Genomic DNA, 22,016 nt, shown 5'->3' on the forward strand with positions numbered 1-22,016 from the left:
TGATGATAGGTCTTTTGAGATGAGATTCATGATGCAGTCAGAAATTTCTCCCTAGCTGAGAGGGAGTGTTAATTTGGCAACTCACGGATGAATTCCCTCCATAGGAGAGCCTTCCTCTTCTAGAGAAGCCCCTCCTAGCCCTTGTAAGAATTTAATTTGGTCAAGGAAAAATATTATTTTTAAGGTGAAACCAACGTGTACAAAAGTACAAGTCAACTTGGGCAAGCTAATTCGACCCTTTGAGACACATATAAATAGACCTCATGAGTCATGTCACATCACTTTGGAGCATCATCAACACATCACATCTTCTCTTGGATTGGTTCGACTACTTCTGAAATTGCAGGTTCTTTTCACACGTGCGAAGGAGAGAGAGTATTTTCTGTTGGCTGAAATTTATCTTTGTTTTGGGACTTTGACCAGCGTTGACTTTTTGAACTTGGAGCTTGGTTTGACTTTGTTTGGCTTGGGAAAATCTCTGTTTTGGAAGGCCGAATTGATTGATCAAGAGGCCGAAGTTTTTTGGGTAGTTTGACCAAGGTTGACCATAGACTTTGACTGAAGTTGACTGCAAATTTTTTGAAGTTTGGCCATAGATCCTCTTTCATTTGACCGAGCTTTTATTCACTATTTTGACTAGAATTTGACCAGCAAAGAAGGCCACATATTTTTGACTATTGACCTAGCTAATTTGGAGGGTTGTTGACTATTGACCATTGACTGGTTAGGGCTGCTGTTACTGTTGTAGACTTCGACCAAAATTGTAGAATTGACTTGTTGACGAGATTTGACTTTTGGCCTCGTCTCTCATTGGATATTGGTTGGTTGATTTTTGGGATAGTCAAGGGTTTGACTTTGACTCATTGTTGTTGAATTGGAACATTGTATCTCTCTGCTAAACATTTGATGACAATCTAATAGATGAAGAAATTTTGAAAGGGTTTTCCTTCTTGTGGGGGTTTTCACTGGTCTTTGACCAAATACTGTGTCTGTCTCTCTTCGCTGTCTTCTATTGTGCATTGGTTTACTGTTCTATCTACAATTGCTTACTATTGATGAAAGATTGAATTATATTGATTGCTATTTGAAGAAGAATTGGAATAAGTAATTGTGTTAAGCATAGAACACTGGAAAATTAACAGGTTAGGTAAGAAATCACGGACTCAGAGTTAGTCATCTAGTCATCTTGATATTTCTGAGCTTATCTCGGAGTACCAGTTTTCCAGCCTCACTCATAACCTGGTACAACTCTAAGATAACTGTCCACATGAGTTGTCTTCTTTCCGAAAAGGTGAGGTATGATGTGATCCTTGTCTCCTTCAAGGATTATTCTTCTGGCCTTTGCGTCCTTCTTGTTTTGCTGGGCCAGCTGCTGAGGATCTGCTGGAGCAGCTGGTGGACTCTCCACAAATTCCCAAACTCCATGCTCCTCGAATACTATACCAATTGTCTTCTTCCAAGAACAGAAATTTGCGGCCCCATCAAGGCGGTCCTCAAATCATAGCCCCAAATATGCCATGCTGCTAGTTTGAACTGCTTAGAAAACTCCTGCGCAAACCCTGCTAGGAGAAAACTCTAGCGCACTGATCTCTTGGGAAATACTGCGCTCTATTTGCTGTGTTTGTCACCTGTTCCTGAGGAAAAAATTCTTGCTTTCTGGTCTTCAATAATAACGCAGCTTTGATACCATGTTAGTTTTCTAATACCCAACAGCTAATTTGAACAATATTCTGAGATGTAAGAACTAGAAACTGAACCGCGAAATTCACTGATCAAATATACTGAGTATTCTAACGATATTGCAGCGGAAAATAATTTTATGAAGACATGAGCACATAATTACAAAATGCCAGAAATACCCAGGAAACCCCCACTGGGGAAAACCTGCTAATTTGTGTGTTTTATTGATCTGCTCAGAAAAATCTCAGTAATTAATTAAAAAGCACAGGGAAAATTCTCTTCCAACTTCTCTGTTCCTCAACACAATATCTTGCACACCCTAGACCAATTCGGCCTCTCTCTTGCGCAGGCTGTACCAATTGTATAGGCTGAACTGTCTCCTTGCGCAAGCTATCTCAGCCTCCTAAAGTTATGCGCTCTGGCTCTCCCTGACCTCATGCGCTAACCTGGAACTATTTTCCTGAACTCAAAAACACACAAATTCTTGCTAGTGCATAATCATGTGTCTCGTCAAGTCTGCGCCCTTTTCTATATAGAATCTAACTGCTCTTCAACTCAAGCAAACTGGCTCCTTAAACCCGAGTCGAACTGCCTCACTGAACTCAAGTCTAATTGACATCTTGAACTCAAGCAAACTGGCCTCTTGAACTCAAGTCAAAATACCTCACTGAACTGAAGTCGAACTGAGATAAAATCTCCATGCATGCTGAGTTCGATTTACTATTTTTGACCAAGAAAATTTTCCTAAGTCAACACTAAGAGAAATTAAAACTATGCCTTAGCTTCACATGTGGGTTGTTCTGCTAAATTTAGTGCACTTCGAAATTTAGCAGAGCCCTTCCTTCTCCAACTTCAGTTAACAATTGGCCCCTATGAGGTTCTTTAGACCTTGGAAGTATTTCTACACATTTCATAGATGCTTTCCCCTGCTCCCGCATCTATATCTCCTGGAAACATGCAGGAAGATTGATAAAATTTGTATCCTTGTTAATGCAATGTTTCATTATTGAAGCTTGCGATCATAGTGAGAGTTTATGATACCTTTCCAAAAAGAAGGGTCAACTAAGTCAAATTAGGCATAATTTGTGAGAAAATTCAAGAAAAAGCAATTAAACCTTATTAAACTCATATAAAGCAATCAGAAAGGCCATGACTATATTTGAGACAATTTCTATCACAAGAGAAAGTTAGAAACTAGAGGTAAATCTGGATAAGTATGGTGCCCAATATCTGAACTTTGAGATCAAACCATACTTTAATGAGCATTGGTCAACATGAGTATTTGTTGTTCAAGCTGGTCAGATGACCACTGACAATTGGCAAAAAGTTAGTTCCTTTGGCGAGTAGATGGCCGGATCTACATAGCTTTGCCTCCTGTAAGTTTGGCATCCAAATTGAGAGAAAAAAAGGGTCAAGGGATCATGTTGGAATATAACAACTTGTACTTTGTACATTTTATTTTTGTGGTTGTTGAAAAATGCTGCCTAGGTTATACAAAAGGTAGGTACAAAAGGAGAGCAATGTATCAAAGAGAAGGAAGAATGCACAATCAAACTTTTCTCAGTGCCACTAAGAGGAAAATCAAATTAGATTAAGCAGATATATATTGCTTCATGGTATCCATAATCAAGTAACTCTGGCAGGCAATTGTGATCATAGCTCTCCTGCCAGGATTCAAGAAAGGATGAGATAAAGCTTAAACCATTTTCAAAATACTTTTACAATGCATTTTCCAAAGAATAAACAATGTTGAAACTCGTATGCAATTCCATAGTTTCAAGAAGATATATAAGACCAACAGCTTTGAATCTATCAAGCTCAAGCTACCGTTGTCTGTAGAAAGGATAAACACATGCCAAGGGACCCTTGTCCAGCCCCTTTTGCCTCCATACTTGGTCCATAAAAAGGAGCTCAAGATTTTCTCCAATTTTCCAAATTGGGAATGTTTAAGGAGACAAGAAGAAACATAGTAAATATAGGATACTTGAAAAATTCTGGAAACAATCTTAACTTACTAGCAAAGGGTGGATCTTTATATTGCCAATATTGAAGCTTCCATTGCATCCATTGTAAACACCAATCCCACATAACAGCGGAAGAGAGATCAATACCAAAAGGAATCCCCGTATATCTGGTAATCACTCTAGGGAGGATGAAATTCTAGGCTTTATGAAACCAAGTAGAAGGATCCTCACCAATATTGGAGCTACCATTGCAGCCTTGGTAAAAACCAGTCCCTCATACTAGCGGAGGAAAGATCAACACCAAAAGGATTCCCCAGATATTTTATAATTACCCTAGGAAGGATGAAACTCTAGGTTCTGTGAATCCAAGCAGGAGGATTTTCATGTCCAGTGAGCCAAAAGTTACTTGTAGTCACTAGCCACAGCACTCCTTGAGGATAGAAACTTTGACTTGTAAGTTGTAGTCACTCACCTGAGCACTCGCAGAATAGGAAATATCAAGGCAATTACTGATAGGGTCTATCGATTCCTTATGAGTCCTGACGAGGATTCATTAGCAAAATAATTATTAACCGTCTCATAACTTCTTAGAAGAGAAATACTCCCAATCTGCCCCTATATTGATTTCTTGAAAAACATAAGCTAAGGTGTCAAATGCTAAAACATATAGGTAACAAGCCAATGTACAACCTTGCCTGATGAGTCAGTGAAGATTGATCCTATCATAAAAGAGCCATTTACCGAAACAAAAGCTGAAGCATGCAAACAGTGAGTATTAACCATATCCACACAGTCAGCACCAAAAGCAAGGCAATGCAACATTTCAGTTATGAAACTCCAATCAATCCTATCACATTCTTAATCATAATCAACTTTGAGGAATATGGATCTTTGTTGAGTCTCCCTGTTTCAACTTTCATTTCATAGCGTCCCAAACGAAAATCATCTTGTCTAAAATAAAGGTTCTCTTAACAAAGCCACTCTGCTCATGTTTAACGATGAGACAACAATATGTTGAGCCCACATAGCCATTGCTTTGGCTACGATTTTATAAGAGACACTAAGTAGCACTATGAGATGCCACCGACTCTGACAGTTTCTCTAGGGAGAAAGCCTCAGCTATTTGATATAATTCTTCACCCATAATCTCGCAGATTCTTTTAAAAAATTCACAAGGCATGCCATCAAGAGTCAAGACCATGATATTTTCCATTTTTCATCGAGTTAAGGGCATTGAGAAGTTCATCAACAGTTATCTCACCATTCAAATTATCTCTTTCCATAAGGGAGACTATATTGGTAATAACTTTATAACATTGGTTCTTGGCATGAAGTACTTTCAGATAAAGCGCTCAGTTATCTCGTCATTTATTCTTCATTTGGATGCTCCCTATCTTGGATATATGCATTTGCAAGTCTTTTATTTTTATTTTGGGGTAGATTGCTATCATCACATGCACATATTCTTGCTATTGTTGGTTGTCCACTTTGGAGTAGATTGCTGCTATGATTCATAACATGCACATATTATTGATATTATTACTTATCTTCTATATTATGGTCATGTTTGTATTTTAGTTCTTATAATTGTCACAATACCATGGGTAACCTCAGATGTGTAAGTTTTGCTTCAAACAGAGAGGGACCATTGCTGGTGGTTGCATCTGGTCGGGACACAGTTTCAATTGCGAGTGCAATAAAAAGACTTGCTCCCCAAAATACATTTGTAATACAGGTACAGAGAAAGAGAAATCATTCCTTTGATAAGCTTCTTCTTGTTTCTTTGATCTCCATTGCCTGCTTGTGGATGCTTAAGTGATTCTGATATATGAGTTTATCGGTTCCAAGGCAATCTTGCAAGATAGTAATAGAAAAAGTCAAACTCATTTTCACTGAGATCTTAATATCTGGCTGGCTGGCTTGTTTATCTTATATTTTCTACTGTCATGAAATTTCATGTTCATTTCATGAAGCTTCACATTATAGTGCAGTTTTGAGTGCTTTGTATTGTTTAGGCTGTTAATTATTGCTACCTTGGCTAAATTATGTGAGACCCTTCTTGAGTTAATGCTTCCAATTCTCACATGAATTGTATGGTTCAAGATATGCATAATGGAACATACTAAGCTTCTGATGGAGTTGTATCTTGTTCATCTCTTCCTAATAGTGAAAGATTATATTGTTATAGCTAAGAATTAAAATAACACACAGGAAACAGAAAATGATTTGCAAGTTGCAAGTTGCAAGTTGATGAACACTTTTGGAGCAGGGAAAAATCCAGTTTAAATTTGAAGCAGGGAAGCAGTTTAAATTTGAAACTGAAATGACATATATGGCGTACATCTTTAAGGTTCCATGTTCTTCAATCAAGTGGGACTAAAGTCCAAACTCAAGGAAATATTGCAAGGGAAAAGTCCAAAGAAACATTCTATAATAATCACTTAACTTTAAACCCAAAGTTGAAGGGAAAAGGAATTAGGGAGATACAAAAGATGGAAAATGTAGAGTCTTGACCAAGAAAGCAATATCAAGACTTCATCTAGTTCGTGCAATTTTCAATCACTTTCAATCAGTATTGCTTGCTTTATTTTATTGTTCACAACAAATCATTCATGTACTTTGTAGATTTTTTCCTCTTTCATTTCATTTGTCATATTGAGAAAACCGACGCCTCTTGGGATTCAAAGAGTAATATCAGCATATGTCTCTTGACTATATACAAGATAAAATAAAATCGATTCTAATTTCTAGTACAACGTAGAAACTGTGCTATGTTTCATGGTGATAAGTTGATAATTACACCTATTATGTATTAAAGAGGTGATTCAAATCGCATCACAGGTCCTCCCACTGGCCACTATACTAGGAGAATGTTGCAGTGCCTGATTTCTATCTACTCCTTTTTTCACTTAATAAGGCTTTTGTCTCTGTAACTCATATTATGGCAATAAGAAGTTTGGGACCATACATGGTAGTAAAAATAAGCATCCCAGAACTTGTAAATTATCTATTTGTTGGTTTGGGATATCTCCATCTGGTTGGTCTCCAGTATTGGAATTCGGTATAGCACAAACAAATTACACGCTCTATTTTCTATGATTAGCCCACTTGGTTGGTCTTACTGTAGAAGTTAAATTAGTATGCTAGAATTCTATTTGTCATAGAATATTCTTTGGTTTGGGATAGCACCATCTGGTTGGTCTCCAGTATTGGAATTCGGTATAGCACAAATTACATGGCCTATTTTCTATGATTAGCCCACTAGGTTGGTCTTACTGTAGAAGTTAAGCTAGTATGCTAGAATTTAATTTGTCATAGAATATTCTAAAATTGATCATGGTCTTGTAAACACTTCCACACTAAACATCAGTTTGATGCACTTACGTTGTACTCACATCTAAGGGATAAGACTACAAGTACAATTAATCTATTATATACATTCATACTCATGATAGGATACCCTATTATGTCTTATATTTTGGTAATCATACCATATTTACTTAGATAATTTTCTTCTTGGTTAATAGAGGCAGACAAATAATCTATAGATCTTAAGCTTCTTATGATGCCCTTGTGCTAGAGTAAACTGTCCCTCAAAACCAACCATGTATTCCATGCAATTGTATAACTTTTCATTTTTCTAGGTAACTGAAATGTATGGTGATAAAGATATCTTTATCATTTTTCCTAGAGAGAATAGCTACAATAAACTGTGGAGTGATAATAAGAGAGAGACATCACCTATTTGCACATTAAATTTTTCCAATCAATTTTGCCTCTTTATCTTCTTGGATATATGAGGAAATCCTCTTTAACCATTTTTTTGTACCAATGTTCCATACTTCATTGCAAACTTCATGCATCAATCCCTAAGTGGATTGTATTGGCAATACCTATTGTTGTATACTTGATCTCGGTGGCTTACTAGGTCTTATAGATGATCATAATACATCCATCTTATCCATAAGAATAATAGATCTTACAAGTTGTCAGCTTTTGGGATTACTTTCAAAGTGTTTATACCATGCTTGGGGGTGCGTCATGTGATGTGAGGTGCATGTCATATAAATGACCCTTTGATGTGCCATGATGGACAAGTGGCCTTATTCATTGATTGCTAGACCTCATCTTGGTGCTTATTGTTAATTTTTAGGGCTAGATTCTTCTTTGCTATAGATAATTGCATTTCTAAACTTTTTCAACATTTTACATTACATTCACCCCTTAACATCATATCATTGTTAGCAATTATATAGAGAAAACAATAACATCAATAATGCAACGGAACAACAACGAACAATAGAAGAAAAACATACACAATAGAGATACTAGGAGTTTGGTCAGAGATCAAGGCAAAACGCGACAAAGGGGAAACCCATCCAAATACTTCTTCTATTAGATATTCATCAATAGTTCAGCTGAGATACAAAGTACAATGAGAATGAGATACAACAATCATATCAGGCCACCCTAGAGCCAACCCAAGTTAGTTCACAACTTCGTTTGTGAACTGAACGAAACAAGTCCAAGGGAGCTGCTATCATATCACTGCCTCAAGTAGCATCATCCCTATTACTGCAATAAGTATCATCAAGAGTCTTCACTGTCAAGGAGCACTATCATAGAGGCACATCCATCACTGTGATAGGAGCATTGTCATCACTGGGTCACTTCATAGGTCACTGTCTTACATAGGTCACTGCATAGGTCATAATCCTGTATGAAAATCACTGTTTCACATAGATTGTTGTCTCACATAGGTCACTGTCTTACATAGGTCACTATCATGTATTAAAGTCACTGTTTCACATAGGTCATTGTCTTACATAGGCCATTGACATGTATTAAAGTCATTATTTCACATAGGTCGTTGTCTTACATAGGTCACTGTTGGGTCCCTATAATACTAGTGATTACCCCATTACTATTGTAGTTATACCCCTTATTTATATTGTTGTGCCCCTATTACCCCCATATTGTTATTTCTGTGCCCCATAGAATCCCTCTATTGTTATTTTTGTGGCTTTATATTATTATTGTTAGGTCGGCTGGATTATATTGTGACTCCTTAGACTCCTATATATAGAAAGGAGGTTTTGTCATTTGTATCATCCAAGAATTGTTCATTTATGTAATGTAAAGGAGGTTGCCCCCTCGAAGAGGCTAAATTCTAAGGCGTGGATCTCTCTTTTCTATCTTTTTGTGAGCTGGTTTCATAACATTTGGTATCAGAGCTTTGGATTCTAGGGTTTCGCTGCTCCAAACAGGTCATCGTGGCATTTTCGCTATAACTTTTTTTCTGTGACGTTTCAGAAGTCGCAAAAAAAAACCCATTTGAGAAGAATTGGCGTTGAAGCTTGGGTCCGAATTTCAGAGCTTTTTGCGTGATATTTTCGGAGATATGATCTGAGGAAGTTGGTCTTTTTGCAGACTCCTGAATTACACTCAAAACAGGTGACCTGGGGAGAATCGTCATAACTTTCTCTCTGAGGATCGGATTGAAATTTCGTAAAAAGGTACAGAAAGAGGACGGACTGTAGTTTCTTGTGTGTGTGTTTCAGATTCAAAGGTTGAAACAGTGACTCGTGGCACGTCGTACAAGTTCGCTCTACTGAACCAGTCTAAAAGCAAGTCACTGTGGGAGATTTCACATAACTCTTCGTTGGAGAATCCAATTTGGCTCAGACTTATGGCATTGGAAAGAGGACGCAGAAGGCTACTACAGGTAGCAATTTCAGAACTGGATGATCCAAAATTACAGAGATACATCAGATTCAATATCAGGCTTCTATAAAGTGAAAAAAGGTGTGTAGTTTTTATTTTTATTTTTTTGTGTGTAAGCTTGGTTGAAGGAATTCAAAGGGCATAGTAGAGCATTATTATCGGTAACTGATGCCCCGAGGAAAGAAAATGCAAACACCTAGTAAGGAACCTGAAAGCTCTAGCATGACTCATGAAGAAGAGGAAGAAATGCAACATGATATATCAAAATTACAAGACCAAGTGCAACAACTGTCCCTTGCACAAAAAGGAACAGAATCTAAGATGGATGGTTTAAAGAAAGGTGTAGAAGCTAAGATGGACTGTTTAAAGAAAGGCGTAGAAGCTAAGATGGATGGCATGGAAGCTAAGGTGAAGGGCATGGACGCTAAAATTGATGGCATGGATGATAAGATGGAAGAATTGAAGATAAATATGAATAAGTTGCTACAAGAAATGGTCACTAAGGGTGAAAGAGTACTAAAGGAAACTCATGATGAGAACAAAAGAAATGTTAATCATGATTCCATGGACTCTAATGTTGGATCGAAGACTCACCATGTTCCAAAAATCGGTATGAGGAAGTTTGATGGCAAGGATCCCGCCACATGGATATTACAGATGGAGCAATTCTTCGATCTCAATAATGTGCAAAACACACAAAAGGTACGTATGACAACTTTATATTTGGAACCAAATCAGTTTGTATGGTATCAATGGCTTTGTTCTCGTAAACAATTTATCACTTGGGCAATTTTTACGGAAGAATTGATAGCACATTATGAGGATACAAAAAGCAACACTTTTTTTAGCCAATTGATAAGTCTCAAACAAAAGGGTTCAATAATGGATCACATTGAGGAGTTCCAAAAATTGAACATAAGGGTAAAAGATATTCCAGAGGAGCATAGGATTGATGTGTTCATAGGGTCTTTAAAGGATAATATCCAACATGATGTGCGCCTTTGGGAACCTGATTCATTAGAGAAGGCATTCAGGTTAGCAAGAAAAATGGAAAGCAAAATTATGGCAACTAGGAAGCATACCACTCACAACTATAAAGACGGAAGTGTTGTTGCCCATAGTCTTCCACAACCTACAAGGTTGACACCACAACAATTGGAAGAAAAAAGAGCAAAAGGGCTTTGTTACAATTGTGATAGCAAATACACAAAAGGTCATAAGTGTGCTGAGAAGAAATTATTCTACATAGATTGTGAAGAGGAAGAAGAAAAGGAGCAAGAAAGGTCAAAAGAAGAGGATATATTCCAGGAACAAAGCCTAGATGAAGAACAAATAAATCCGACCATATCTTGTAATGCATTGGCGGGAATTACCACTCCTCAAACCATCAAGATAGAAGGACAAATCAAGAAGAAAAAGGTAATAGTGTTGATTGATTCAGGAAGCACCCACAATTTTATTCATTGTAGGATAGCAAAAGAATTGAATTGCTTCCTATATCCAGCACCAGAGTGTCAAGTGATGATTGCAAATGGAGGAACAATAAATTGTTCTGGAAAGTGCCATAATATCAAGCTATCCATGGGAGAATATGTATTGACTAGCCCAATGCTTTCCATTCCAATGGGAGGTGCTGATGTTGTACTAGGAGTCCAATGGCTACAATCCTTGGGTACAATAGCTTTTAATTTTCAAGAACTTTTCATGAAATTTTCGGTGGAAGGAGAGGAAGTTGAATTAAGGGGTATTGCAGGGAAACCAGGAAAGATAATCAGCTCTAATGGCATGACAAAGCTTCTAAAAAAGGAGCAAAGAGGTGTAATTGCACAATTATGTTCGCTAGATGTTTCCACATTGGAATCATCTATTTCTCCAGATCTCCAAAAAGTCTTGGACAATCATTCCAAGGTATTTGAGACTCCCAAAGGTCTCCCACCTATGCGTGATCATGATCATGCTATTCATCTGATTCCAGGAAGTGTTCCTCCAAACATCAGGCCGTACAGATATCCATATGTCCAAAAAAGTGAAATTGAACGTATGGTTGCAGAAATGCTAGAGGCTGGTATAATTCAACCGAGTCAAAGTTCTTTCTCAGCGCCAGTAGTATTGGTGCACAAGAAGGATGGATCATGGCGCATGTGTCCAGATTATAGGGAGCTCAACAAGCTCACTATTAAAGATAAGTTCCCCATTCCTGTCATTGATGAATTACTGGATGAATTGCATGGATCAATTTACTTCACCAAGTTGGATTTTCGTTCGGGATATCATCAAATCAGAATGAAGATTGAAGACATTCCGAAAACGGCATTTAGAACTCATGAGGGTCATTATGAATTTTTGGTCATGCCTTTTGGCCTTACCAATGCACCTTCAACATTTCAAGGTTTGATGAATTCAATTTTCAAACCATTCCTTAGAAAATTTGTGTTGGTATTTTTTGATGATATACTAATCTACAACAAGTCTTGGAAGGATCATGTTGCACATGTTGACAAGGTGCTACAACTATTGGAGGAGAAACAATTATATGCAAAAAGATCCAAATGTTTCTTTGGAGTCCAGGAGGTGGAATATTTGGGTCATATTGTATCTCATGAAGGAGTTAAGGTAGACCCTAGCAAAATTAAAGCCATTAAAGAATGGAAAATCCCCACATCCATAAAGCATCTGCGAGGATTTCTTGGGTTGACAGGGTATTATCGCAAGTTCGTTAAGAATTATGGGAGAATAGCAGCACCTCTAACAACATTATTGAAGAAAGATTCATTTTTATGGACTCCGGAAGCAACAAAGGCCTTTAAACATCTTAAAGAGGCAATGTGCCAAGCACCGGTCTTAGCTACACCGGACTTCACAAAAACCTTTATTGTGGAATGTGATGCTTCAAGAAATGGAATTTGTGCTGTTCTAATGCAAGATGAAAGACCCATTGCTTTTGAAAGTCGTCCAATCAAGGGAAAGTTTTTAAGCAAAGCTATTTATGAGAAGGAAATGTTGGCAATACTCCATGCACTTAAGAAATGGCGACCCTACCTAATGGGAAGACACTTCAAGGTAAAAACGGATCATGATAGCCTTAAATACTTTTTAGAACAAAGATTATCCTCTGAAGAGCAACAAAAGTGGGTCACAAAGATGTTGGGTTATGACTTTGAAATCATCTACAAAAAAGGGAAGCAAAATGTGGTGGCAGATGCACTCTCAAGAAAGGATGAGGATATGGAAGCATTGTTGTGTGCCATTTCTATTATCCAACCAGATTGGATAAACGAAGCAAAGGAGGAATGGAAGAATGACGAAGAAGTGTGGGCACTTATTCGAAAGCTACAACAAGATTCCAGTACTTTTGATACATTTAGCTGGCAAAATGATTCGTTATGGTACAAAGATCGCTTATACCTCTGTAAGAATTCCCAGCTAAAACAAAAGATTCTTATGGAATTGCACACTTCTCCCTTAGGAGGGCACTCAAGATTTTTAAAAACTTACCACAGGGTTAAGAAGGAATTTTTTTGGGATGGCCTTAAATCAGATATTCAAAAGTTTGTGGCGGAATGTTTGGTTTGCCAACAAAATAAAGTTGAAACAATTAAGACACCGGGTCTATTACAACCTTTATCTATTCCAAGCCAACGTTGGGAGGAGGTTTCAATGGATTTTATCACAGGTTTACCCAAGTCTGAGGGAAAGAGTGTCATCATGGTGGTAGTTGATAGACTTACCAAGTATGCACACTTTTGTGCATTATCACATCCATTTAAAGCCAGTACAGTTTCTACTGCATTTATGGAAACAGTTCAAAAGCTACATGGAAACCCAAAGATTATTGTAAGTGACAGAGATCCCATTTTCACTGGAAATTTTTGGACAGAATTATTTTCTTGTCTTGGTACTCAGTTAGCTCATAGCTCATCTTATCATCCTCAATCTGATGGGCAAACTGAGATAGTAAACAAATGTTTGGAAGGATATCTTCGTTGCTTTGTATCTGATAAACAGACACAATGGGTCAAATGGTTGCCTCTGGCTGAATGGTGGTATAACACTTCCTTCCATACAGCAACAAAAATGACCCCATTTATGGCACTTTATGGGTACCAACCACCATCAATCACATCATATTTAAGAGAAAATTCTAAGGTTCAGGCAGTGGAACATCACATCGAACATCAACAACAAGTTCTCCAACTCTTAAAGGATAACCTCGTGTTGGCACAAAATAGAATGAAACAACAGGCAGATCAACATCGCAGTGAAAGAAGTTTTGATGTAGGTGATTGGGTATTCCTACGGCTACAACCATATAAGCAAATGTCCCTAAAGCAAGCTAAGAAGGATAATAAATTATCACCAAAGTATTATGGTCCGTACAAGGTGTTGGAAAAGATTGGTACTATGGCATACAAATTGGAGCTTCTTGCAGCTTCTCGATTGCACCCAGTTTTCCATGTTTCATGTTTAAAGAAGGTTATAGGCGACAAGCTCCCAGTTCAAACAATATTGCCAGAACTTGACGAGGAAGGAAAAATTATATTGGAACCGGAAGCAGTCACAGAAACAAGAACTCGACAGCTACGAAATCGATCAATTTCAGAGTATCTTATCAAGTGGAAGAACTTATCTGCTGAAGATTCCACATGGGAGGATGAGAATTTTATGCAGAAGTATCCAGAACTGCTCAAGCGTTGAGGACAACACTTTTTTGAAGGAGAGGGGCATGTTGGGTCCCTATAATACTAGTGATTACCCCATTACTATTGTAGTTATACCCCTTATTTATATTGTTGTGCCCCTATTACCCCCATATTGTTATTTCTGTGCCCCATAGAATCCCTCTATTGTTATTTTTGTGGCTTTATATTATTATTGTTAGGTCGGCTGGATTATATTGTGACTCCTTAGACTCCTATATATAGAAAGGAGGTTTTGTCATTTGTATCATCCAAGAATTGTTCATTTATGTAATGTAAAGGAGGTTGCCCCCTCGAAGAGGCTAAATTCTAAGGTGTGGATCTCTCTTTTCTATCTTTTTGTGAGCTGGTTTCATAACAGTCACTGTCTCACATAGGTCACCATCTCACATAGGTCATTGCATAGGTCAGTGTCATGATATAATATTGATAATGATATCTTTGTCCAACGTGTTACAATTATAAATCATTGCTATAGACCTAGACCCTTATTATTGTCATAGAGAGTCCCTTATCATACAAAGATAAGTGCGAGTCATAAGAAAGAAAAGTGAGGCATAGGAATAGTCAACATGACATAGATAAGAACTATAAATTGATTATTGCGAGCCATACAATTATGACATTGAACCACCATTACAATGCGAGCCTCAACGAATGATAGACGATTACTGTAATGTATATATGAGCCATATAAAATGACGTACAATCACTGTAATATAAGCTAAGCATACGATCACTGTAATATGAGCTTCAGAATGTAGTTCAAAGATCATTTACGAACCTTAACATATTATATGCGAGAGGTACAAGTCACTGTGTGTAATATACGAGAGATGAGCCATAGTGTATAGTATAAATTTTAAAAGAGATGCGAAGCATAATATGAGCCGATGTGTAATGTTAGCCAAAGAGTCACATGATACCAGAGTATAGCAATGCTACGATGAATAGACGAGTCATTACAGAGTAATAGAGCCACTGTAGATACTAACCACAATCCATTCAGAACAATACGAGTCTCAGACGATAATGTAATCCATAGATTTATAATGCAAGCCACGGAACAAAGAGCAAGCTATAAAATGCGAATTGCTTGTCATACAAAACCACAGAGAAAAAATATGCGAACATTATAGAATGCAAGCCATAAAAGTTATGTGAGCAGAATGCAAGCTGTGGAACGAGCACCATACTTAATCTTCCTCCTTCGGCCTGTATAAAACATAAAGAAACTTCACTCCACCTCCTTTGTACGGATTAATCACCTTCAGGTTTGCAGCCATTTTGGACAAAGTGATTCCGCACAAAGGATGATGATTGATGAGCTCCATTGCCACTTATTTATATAGTTCGATGGAGGAGACAAAAGGGGTCAAACGGAAACCAACTTGTTTGTTTGGAGGGAATCATTAATTCAATTTTTTTTTGCTCAAAGTAATATTTAAATATATTCCTCTTTAATAATTGCATGCCCACATATTAATAATAATTTCCTTTGTACAATTTGAATTTTTCTTTTTGGGTGAGATGGGCTATGAGGAAATTCGTCCCATAGTTGCCCAAATTTCAACACTTATGTGGCTTTCTTCCTTGTAGCATTGGAGACATGTAGAGCTTGGTGACTTTTTCATGATGCCCACATGAAGGTTGGATGGTTTCTTGGGACGACAACTTGTTTTGGAGGAGTGTTGGGCATCTTGAAGGAGGGCGTTGAACCCTAAATGGCATGAGCTCACCTAGTTTCTTGCATGAAGGCTTATGCTTGACTTAAGGATGCTTGGGTTGAGGGAGTGATCAATAGGTGGGGTGGACTTCAAGGAGCACATGACCTAGGAGGAGCATTGAAGCTATGGAGGCTTGTAGAGGTGGAGTGATGTACCAACTTGAGGAGCATTCATGCTTTGAAGGCTTGCTTGTTGGACATATTGACCTTGGAGCTTGACATGTGTGACTTGTAGGGGGATTGTTTATTTTTGTAGAATCTGATGTGTTCTAGCCATGAAACTTTGTGGAGAGGCTAGAATACATGGATTCTCCAAAACCCAGAAGTCATTTGGGAAAATTCCACCTAGAGATGGTTTAATTTAAATAATTAATCAATTTTAATGTATTCCTAAGTCTAAACTTAGGAAATGTGATTAATTAAAGGGTATTAATTAAATCTAGTGCGAATCTTCTAGATAAAGACGAGGATCAACTCCCAGTTAATCTTAGCCTTTGATTATGTTTTAATCTTGGTTGTTAGTGCTCCAATGAGAGATTATAAGAAGGAGCTTGATGGGCACTTGGAGAACACACTGAGATAGTGAGATCTAGAGATCGAATTTCTCAAGAGTAGCAGCGTTGAGTTGCCGGAGAGAGATCGAGTGATCTTCTTGTAGTGAGGGGCAGGGATAGTAGACCGAAGGGGATTTTTCCAGTTCTGGTGAGTGCAAGGCAGAGAAGGCATCGAGAGGTTCAGAGAGGCAGTGCAGTGCTTCAGAGGGAGTTCGCAATTTTGTTGGGAGCAGTCGAGATCTAGTGCCGGAAGCCGGGATGTGAGACTGGAGGGCCAGAGAGTCAAGTTCCAGTGAGCAAATCGATTAGTTGGAAGGGTGACGTAGCTCCTAGAAGCTATGACACAGTGACAATGCAGTGACTGCGTAGAAGCAACGTGGAGCTAGCCATCTAGAGCCTGGATCAATGTTGGATTGCCAGTGATAGTGTGGGAATATTTCTAATCACCTCTTTGCCAGTTTATTCTCTGTATCAGATTTCCAGTTTGGGCATATAAAGATTTGTACTCCAAAACTACTATATAATAATTAAAAATTTAAAACCCTCAGTTGCTGCACCGGTTTTCCCACATTGGGTTTTTCCGGGGACATTTGTCCAAAAAAAAATAATTTACTTGTGTGTGTGTTTATTTCTTTCCTATGCTGTATTTTGTTTTCGCAATATTTTATGTTGTGAAGGTTGTAGTAGATTTTATTTCGATCTTTACTGTGTAACACTGTAAATAACTTGATTTACAAATTAACATGTAGGAGAAGTTTAATCAATTGCTGTAGTAGGGAATTGGGTGACTGATTTTTCACATGGTATCGGAGTGCATGTGAAGCAGAGGAGCTCAATTGCAGGTGGAAGAGGGAGTTCGAAAACACTGCGTAGGCATCATTTTGAAACCCTAGAGAGACTGTGTAATCCATTGGCCAAGAGGGCTAATTTTCGTGGAAAATTACTTCTCTGAGTGAGTCGATAGAGAGTAAATTTTTTGGATCGAAGATTTGCAGAGGCAGAGGGAGTAGTGCAGAAGTTCCCACACAGAGCAGATCTTCAGTTGGGACGCAGTCATTTTGCAGCAGTTGCTGGCAAAATAGTGTCAGAAGGAAGGAAGAGCACACACTGAGGGAATTCTTTCCTCAAAGGACTTCTAGCCAAGAAGTTCTAATTTTCCTAGTAGAGTAGCAGTGGTTGTGTGCAAGATTTCTCACTCCAGAAGGGAGTGCGAATAGCTGGGCAGTAGCTGTGCAGAGGAGAAGAGGAGTTCGACATTTTTTTTTAGAGAGATGGCATCAACTGGGTTGAGAGATCAAGATTAGTTGGAGGGAGCCTCTAACTATGTGATCTGGAAGGCTAGAATTTCCTGCCTTCTAGATGAACATGATCTCAAAACTTATATCGATAGTGTGGTAGCTGTACCCGCAGATGTAGATACGCTTAAGAAATACAAGAAGGAGATGGTGAAAGTTAAGAGGTTGATTCTCAATGGGGTTCGATATCACATGGTATCTCACATAGCTGGCAAAAATATGGCCCGACAGATGTGGGAAGCGTTAGCTACATTGTACAAAGGATCTTTCGAGCAATGAAAGATGTATCTTGAGGAGAAGCTGAGATGCATGAGGATGTAGAAAGGGGAGCATATAGATCCCTTCCTTACTAAGCTTCAGGATGCTCGAGACCAACTGTCTTCAGTAGGGTCAGTGCCCCAACCTACAGAGTTGGTGCGATTAGCTCTGAATAACATTTTTGAAGAATGGCAAGTTTTTGTCTAGAGTATCCTGGGTAGAGAAACACTGCCAGATTGGGATCGTATGTGGGCTGATTTGCAGTAGGAGGAGATGAGGCGAGATCTGGTGAAGAGCACTATTAGTGGTAGCAACAACAACCGTGGGACGAAGCAAGTAAAGGAAGAGGAGAATGTGGCCCTCGCATCACAGGGGTAGCAGGAGCAGCGCAGGAGGAAGAAGGACATTTCCAAGATCAAGTGCTTCAGATGTGGTGAGCTTGGCCACTACAACTCTCAATGTCCTCTCAGAAAGAAGAACAAGGAGGGGAAGCAGGATTAGTACGCTGCATCCGCTGAGATCGACAGGCTGTCCTCCAGATTGGAGGAAGAGTTTGCCATGATTGTCGAGTTACCTCCAAGGGTGAAGTGGGGTGATCTAGAGCTGTAGCCCCAGAGAGCTACAGGATGGGCAGGATCCTTGAGGAGTCCACCTCTTGGATCAAGACCTTGCTACGAGAGCCCATAGTCAACAGTAGCAAGATGGACCAGTGGCAGTTGGTGCAGTCAAGTGCCAGAGTGACAGATGCAGTAGCTAGTAGCGCATAGTAGAATTGGTAGCAGTGCAAATGGCATAGTGCAGAGTCAGCAACAACACAGTGGCTTTGGTGACCACGCAGAAGCTAGCAACAGTCAGAACTCAGACGACGGATGCATCATACTGACCACAGATGGTTCAGTATTTTGGATGCTTTTCCATTGTAGTTGTTGCAGTTGCAGCTGCAACAGATGGAAAGGGTTGCAGTGCAGATGCAGTGTTGGCAACAGTTCAGTAGGGCCAACAACAACACAGATGCAAAAGTCAGAGTTGCGTAGTAGTTGGTGGGCAGTAGAGCCAGAAATCAACAGCGTAACAGGAGGGGTTACAGAGACAGAGTGTAGTTTCAGTGGGTTGTAGGCTAGAAGACATTCCTCGCTAAGAGGGAGTGTTGATTTTTGTAGCATCGACTATGTTCTAGCCACGAAAATTTGTGGAGAGGCTATAATACATGTATTCTCCAAAACCCAAAAATCGTTTGGGAAAATTCCTCCTAGCGATGGTTTAATTAAAATAATTAATCATTTTTAATGTATTCCTAAGTCTAAACTTAGGAAATGTGATTAATTAAAGGGTATTAATTCAATCTGGTGCGAATCTTCTAGATAAAATCATAAAGACGAGGATCAACTCCCAGTTAATCTTAGCCTTTGATTATGTTTTAATCTTGGCCGTTGGTGCTCCAATGAGAGATTATAGGAAGGAGCTTGATGGGCACTTGGAGAACACACTGAGATAGTGAGATCTAGAGATCGAATTTCTCAAGAGTAGCAGTGTTGAGTTGTCGGAGAGAGATCGAGTGATCTTCTTGTAGTGAGGAGCAGGGATAGCAGACTGGAGGGGATTTTTCCAGTTTTGGTGAGTGCAAGGCAGAGAAGGCATCGAGAGGCTCAGAGAGGCAGCGCAGTGCTTCAGAGGAAGTCTGCAATTTTGTTGGGAGCAGTCGAGATCTAGTGCCGGAAGCCGGGTTGTGAGACTGGAGGGCCAGAGAGTCGAGTTCCAGTCAACAAATCGATCAACTTGAAGGGTGACGTAGCTCCTAGAAGATGTAAGCAGTGACTGCACAGAGGTAGCGTGGAGCTAGCCACCCAGAGCCTGGACCAGTGTCAAATTGCCAGTGACAGTGTGGGAATATTTCTCACTACCTCTTTGCCAGTTTATTCTCTGTATCAGATTACTAGTTTGGGCATCTAAAGATTTATTCTCAGAAACTATTGCATAATAATTAAAACCCTCAGCGGTTGCACCAATTTTCCCACATTGGGTTTTTCTGGGGATGTTTGTCAAAAACCAATGATGTACTTGTATGCGTGTTTATTTCTTTCTTGCGCAGTATTTTGTTTCCGCAGTATTTTATGTTGTGAAGGCTGCAGTAGATTTGATTTCGATGTTTACTGCGTAACACTGTAAATAACTTGATTTAGAAATTAACAAGTAGGAGAAATTTAATCAGTTGCTGTAGCAAGGAATCAGGTCACTGATTTTTCACAGGGATCACTTCACATATGGGTCTATCTTCTTGTGGATAGGTTGCTTCTAGTGGATAAGGACCACTGTTATATTTTTTTCCTCCCTTATCTCATATAAATAAAGGAAGAAGGGAGTCATTTCTCATTATAATAATCATCATTGTACTCACTCTTTGTATTTGTCTTGGAAATACATCTTGTAAGGAACTTATCTGGATTGGATTTTTATAATATTTGTCATCCATCTTAATGCTTTCAGAGTGGAAAAATTGGAGGAATCAACTCAAAGGGTCATTTTTATAGGTGTGTCTTAGTTTGGTGAGTTGGGGTTTTAAACCTTCTTAAGGCAGTTTGAGGCATTTCCTAAAGTTTTTTGGGGTCCAAAAAATCTCACTTGTGCAAGACCCCCTGACACTATTATACACTCAGATACCTTTCCAACGATGTAGGAAAGACCTCAAACAGAGTCCCTATGCAAAATTGATGTCGCTTAGAAGTTGACCTTTTTGTTTTGACCACCATGATTCGAGAGGATGCCACGTTAGCCCCATTTCTCATAGAAAAGTGGCTAGCCACGTGATCATGATGAAGAAGTTTCTATAATGGTGAATATTGTAACTCTAGTTAAGAGTTGAAGGAGTCAAACTTAACCACTAGTTGGCTATTGGACTATGTTATAACTGGGCCACTAAGAGGAAAAGGGGTTCCATTTTATTCTCGAGCTTTTTGTTTTATATATGAGTAGAGTAGTTGTGAGTGGATAGAGAGAGGGAAACATAAATGGTTTGTGTTTTGTAATATCCCATGGGCCATAGGTCTTACTCCTTTGTACTTGCATCCATTTTCATTTAGAGAAAGAGAAAGTAGAGCAACCTTACCTTCCAATTGGGTTTTCTCCCATAAGGGTTTCCTAGAGCATATCTTGTGTCATTGGTTTGTTATAAGTAGAAACAATGATTTAATAAATCCAAGAATCTAAGGAAAATTAACCTTTATAGTTTAGATTCACATTTTAGATATATTTTATCAGATTTGTTGTGATGAACTATCGAGTGGAATATTCACTGCAATTTACAGATCATTGGGTATCAGAGCAGGTTTACTTCAGTATATTGTGGGAGTCGCAGGGGATCCATATCAGTTAAGTTGAAATTCATAAAACCCTAGCCATGGATGATGAATCTATTAATAACCCTCAAGCTTTGGCAGAGGGGAGATTAGCAACGCTGGAAGAGTAGGTCACAAATATCAATCGTAATATGAACCTTCTCATGGTGGCTTTGGCAAATAAGCTTGGAATCAGAGAAGATGAAGGTTCCAACTTGGAGGTCGGATTAGAGAGAAAATCAATAGATATAGAAGAACCAGAAGGGTAAGAGAGAACTCGAAAAAGAACAACCCAGTTTGAGTTCCATGAACCATTCATAGTCTTTGTTCAAGATGGAAGTGAAGGTCGACATCAAGCTGTATCAAGGTGAGACTGACGCTTTCAAATTAAATCACTGGTTGCAACAATTATAGGTCTATGTTAGTGTTCATCACATAGAGGTTAAAAAATCTTTTGCTCGTTTGAACTAGAGAGCCATGTCTTGACCTGGTGGGAAAGCCAAATGAAAACCCTGACGCTGGAGGGCGTTCTTGCCATGACTAAGTGGGAGGATTTCAAAATCCTCATAAAGTCCTACTTCTACCCTATTGGATATGAAGAGGAATAGTGGATTTGGTGGCATTACTTCAAGTAAAGACAAGGTAGTGTGTATAGGAGTACACTACAAAATTCAGGAAGATGGTAATAATGTTGGGTATTTGTCCCAAGAACCCAGACTTACTCCACAAGTATTTGAGGGGTCTATGTAGCCATCTTTGAAAGCAAGTGATGCTATTCCCCATAGT

General features: G+C 38.8%; 1 protein-coding gene across 1 annotated transcript in view; it reads left to right on the forward strand.

The window, feature by feature from the left end:
- The window catches only part of ELM1 (fission ELM1-like protein (DUF1022)), a 159,415-nt gene that overhangs the window by 50,843 nt on the left and 86,556 nt on the right, over window positions 1-22,016 (forward strand). The window contains exon 3 of the mRNA XM_089404303.1: window positions 5,283-5,379. Coding sequence (XP_089260429.1) covers window positions 5,283-5,379 — 97 coding nt within the window. The remainder of the gene's footprint in view (window positions 1-5,282; window positions 5,380-22,016) is intronic.

The sequence above is a fragment of the Pinus tabuliformis genome, chromosome 2_2 (assembly GCF_031772625.1).
Source record: "Pinus tabuliformis cultivar Carrire ecotype Pingquan chromosome 2_2, CPIR1, whole genome shotgun sequence".
In the NCBI taxonomy this organism is placed as follows: Eukaryota; Viridiplantae; Streptophyta; class Pinopsida; order Pinales; family Pinaceae; genus Pinus; species Pinus tabuliformis.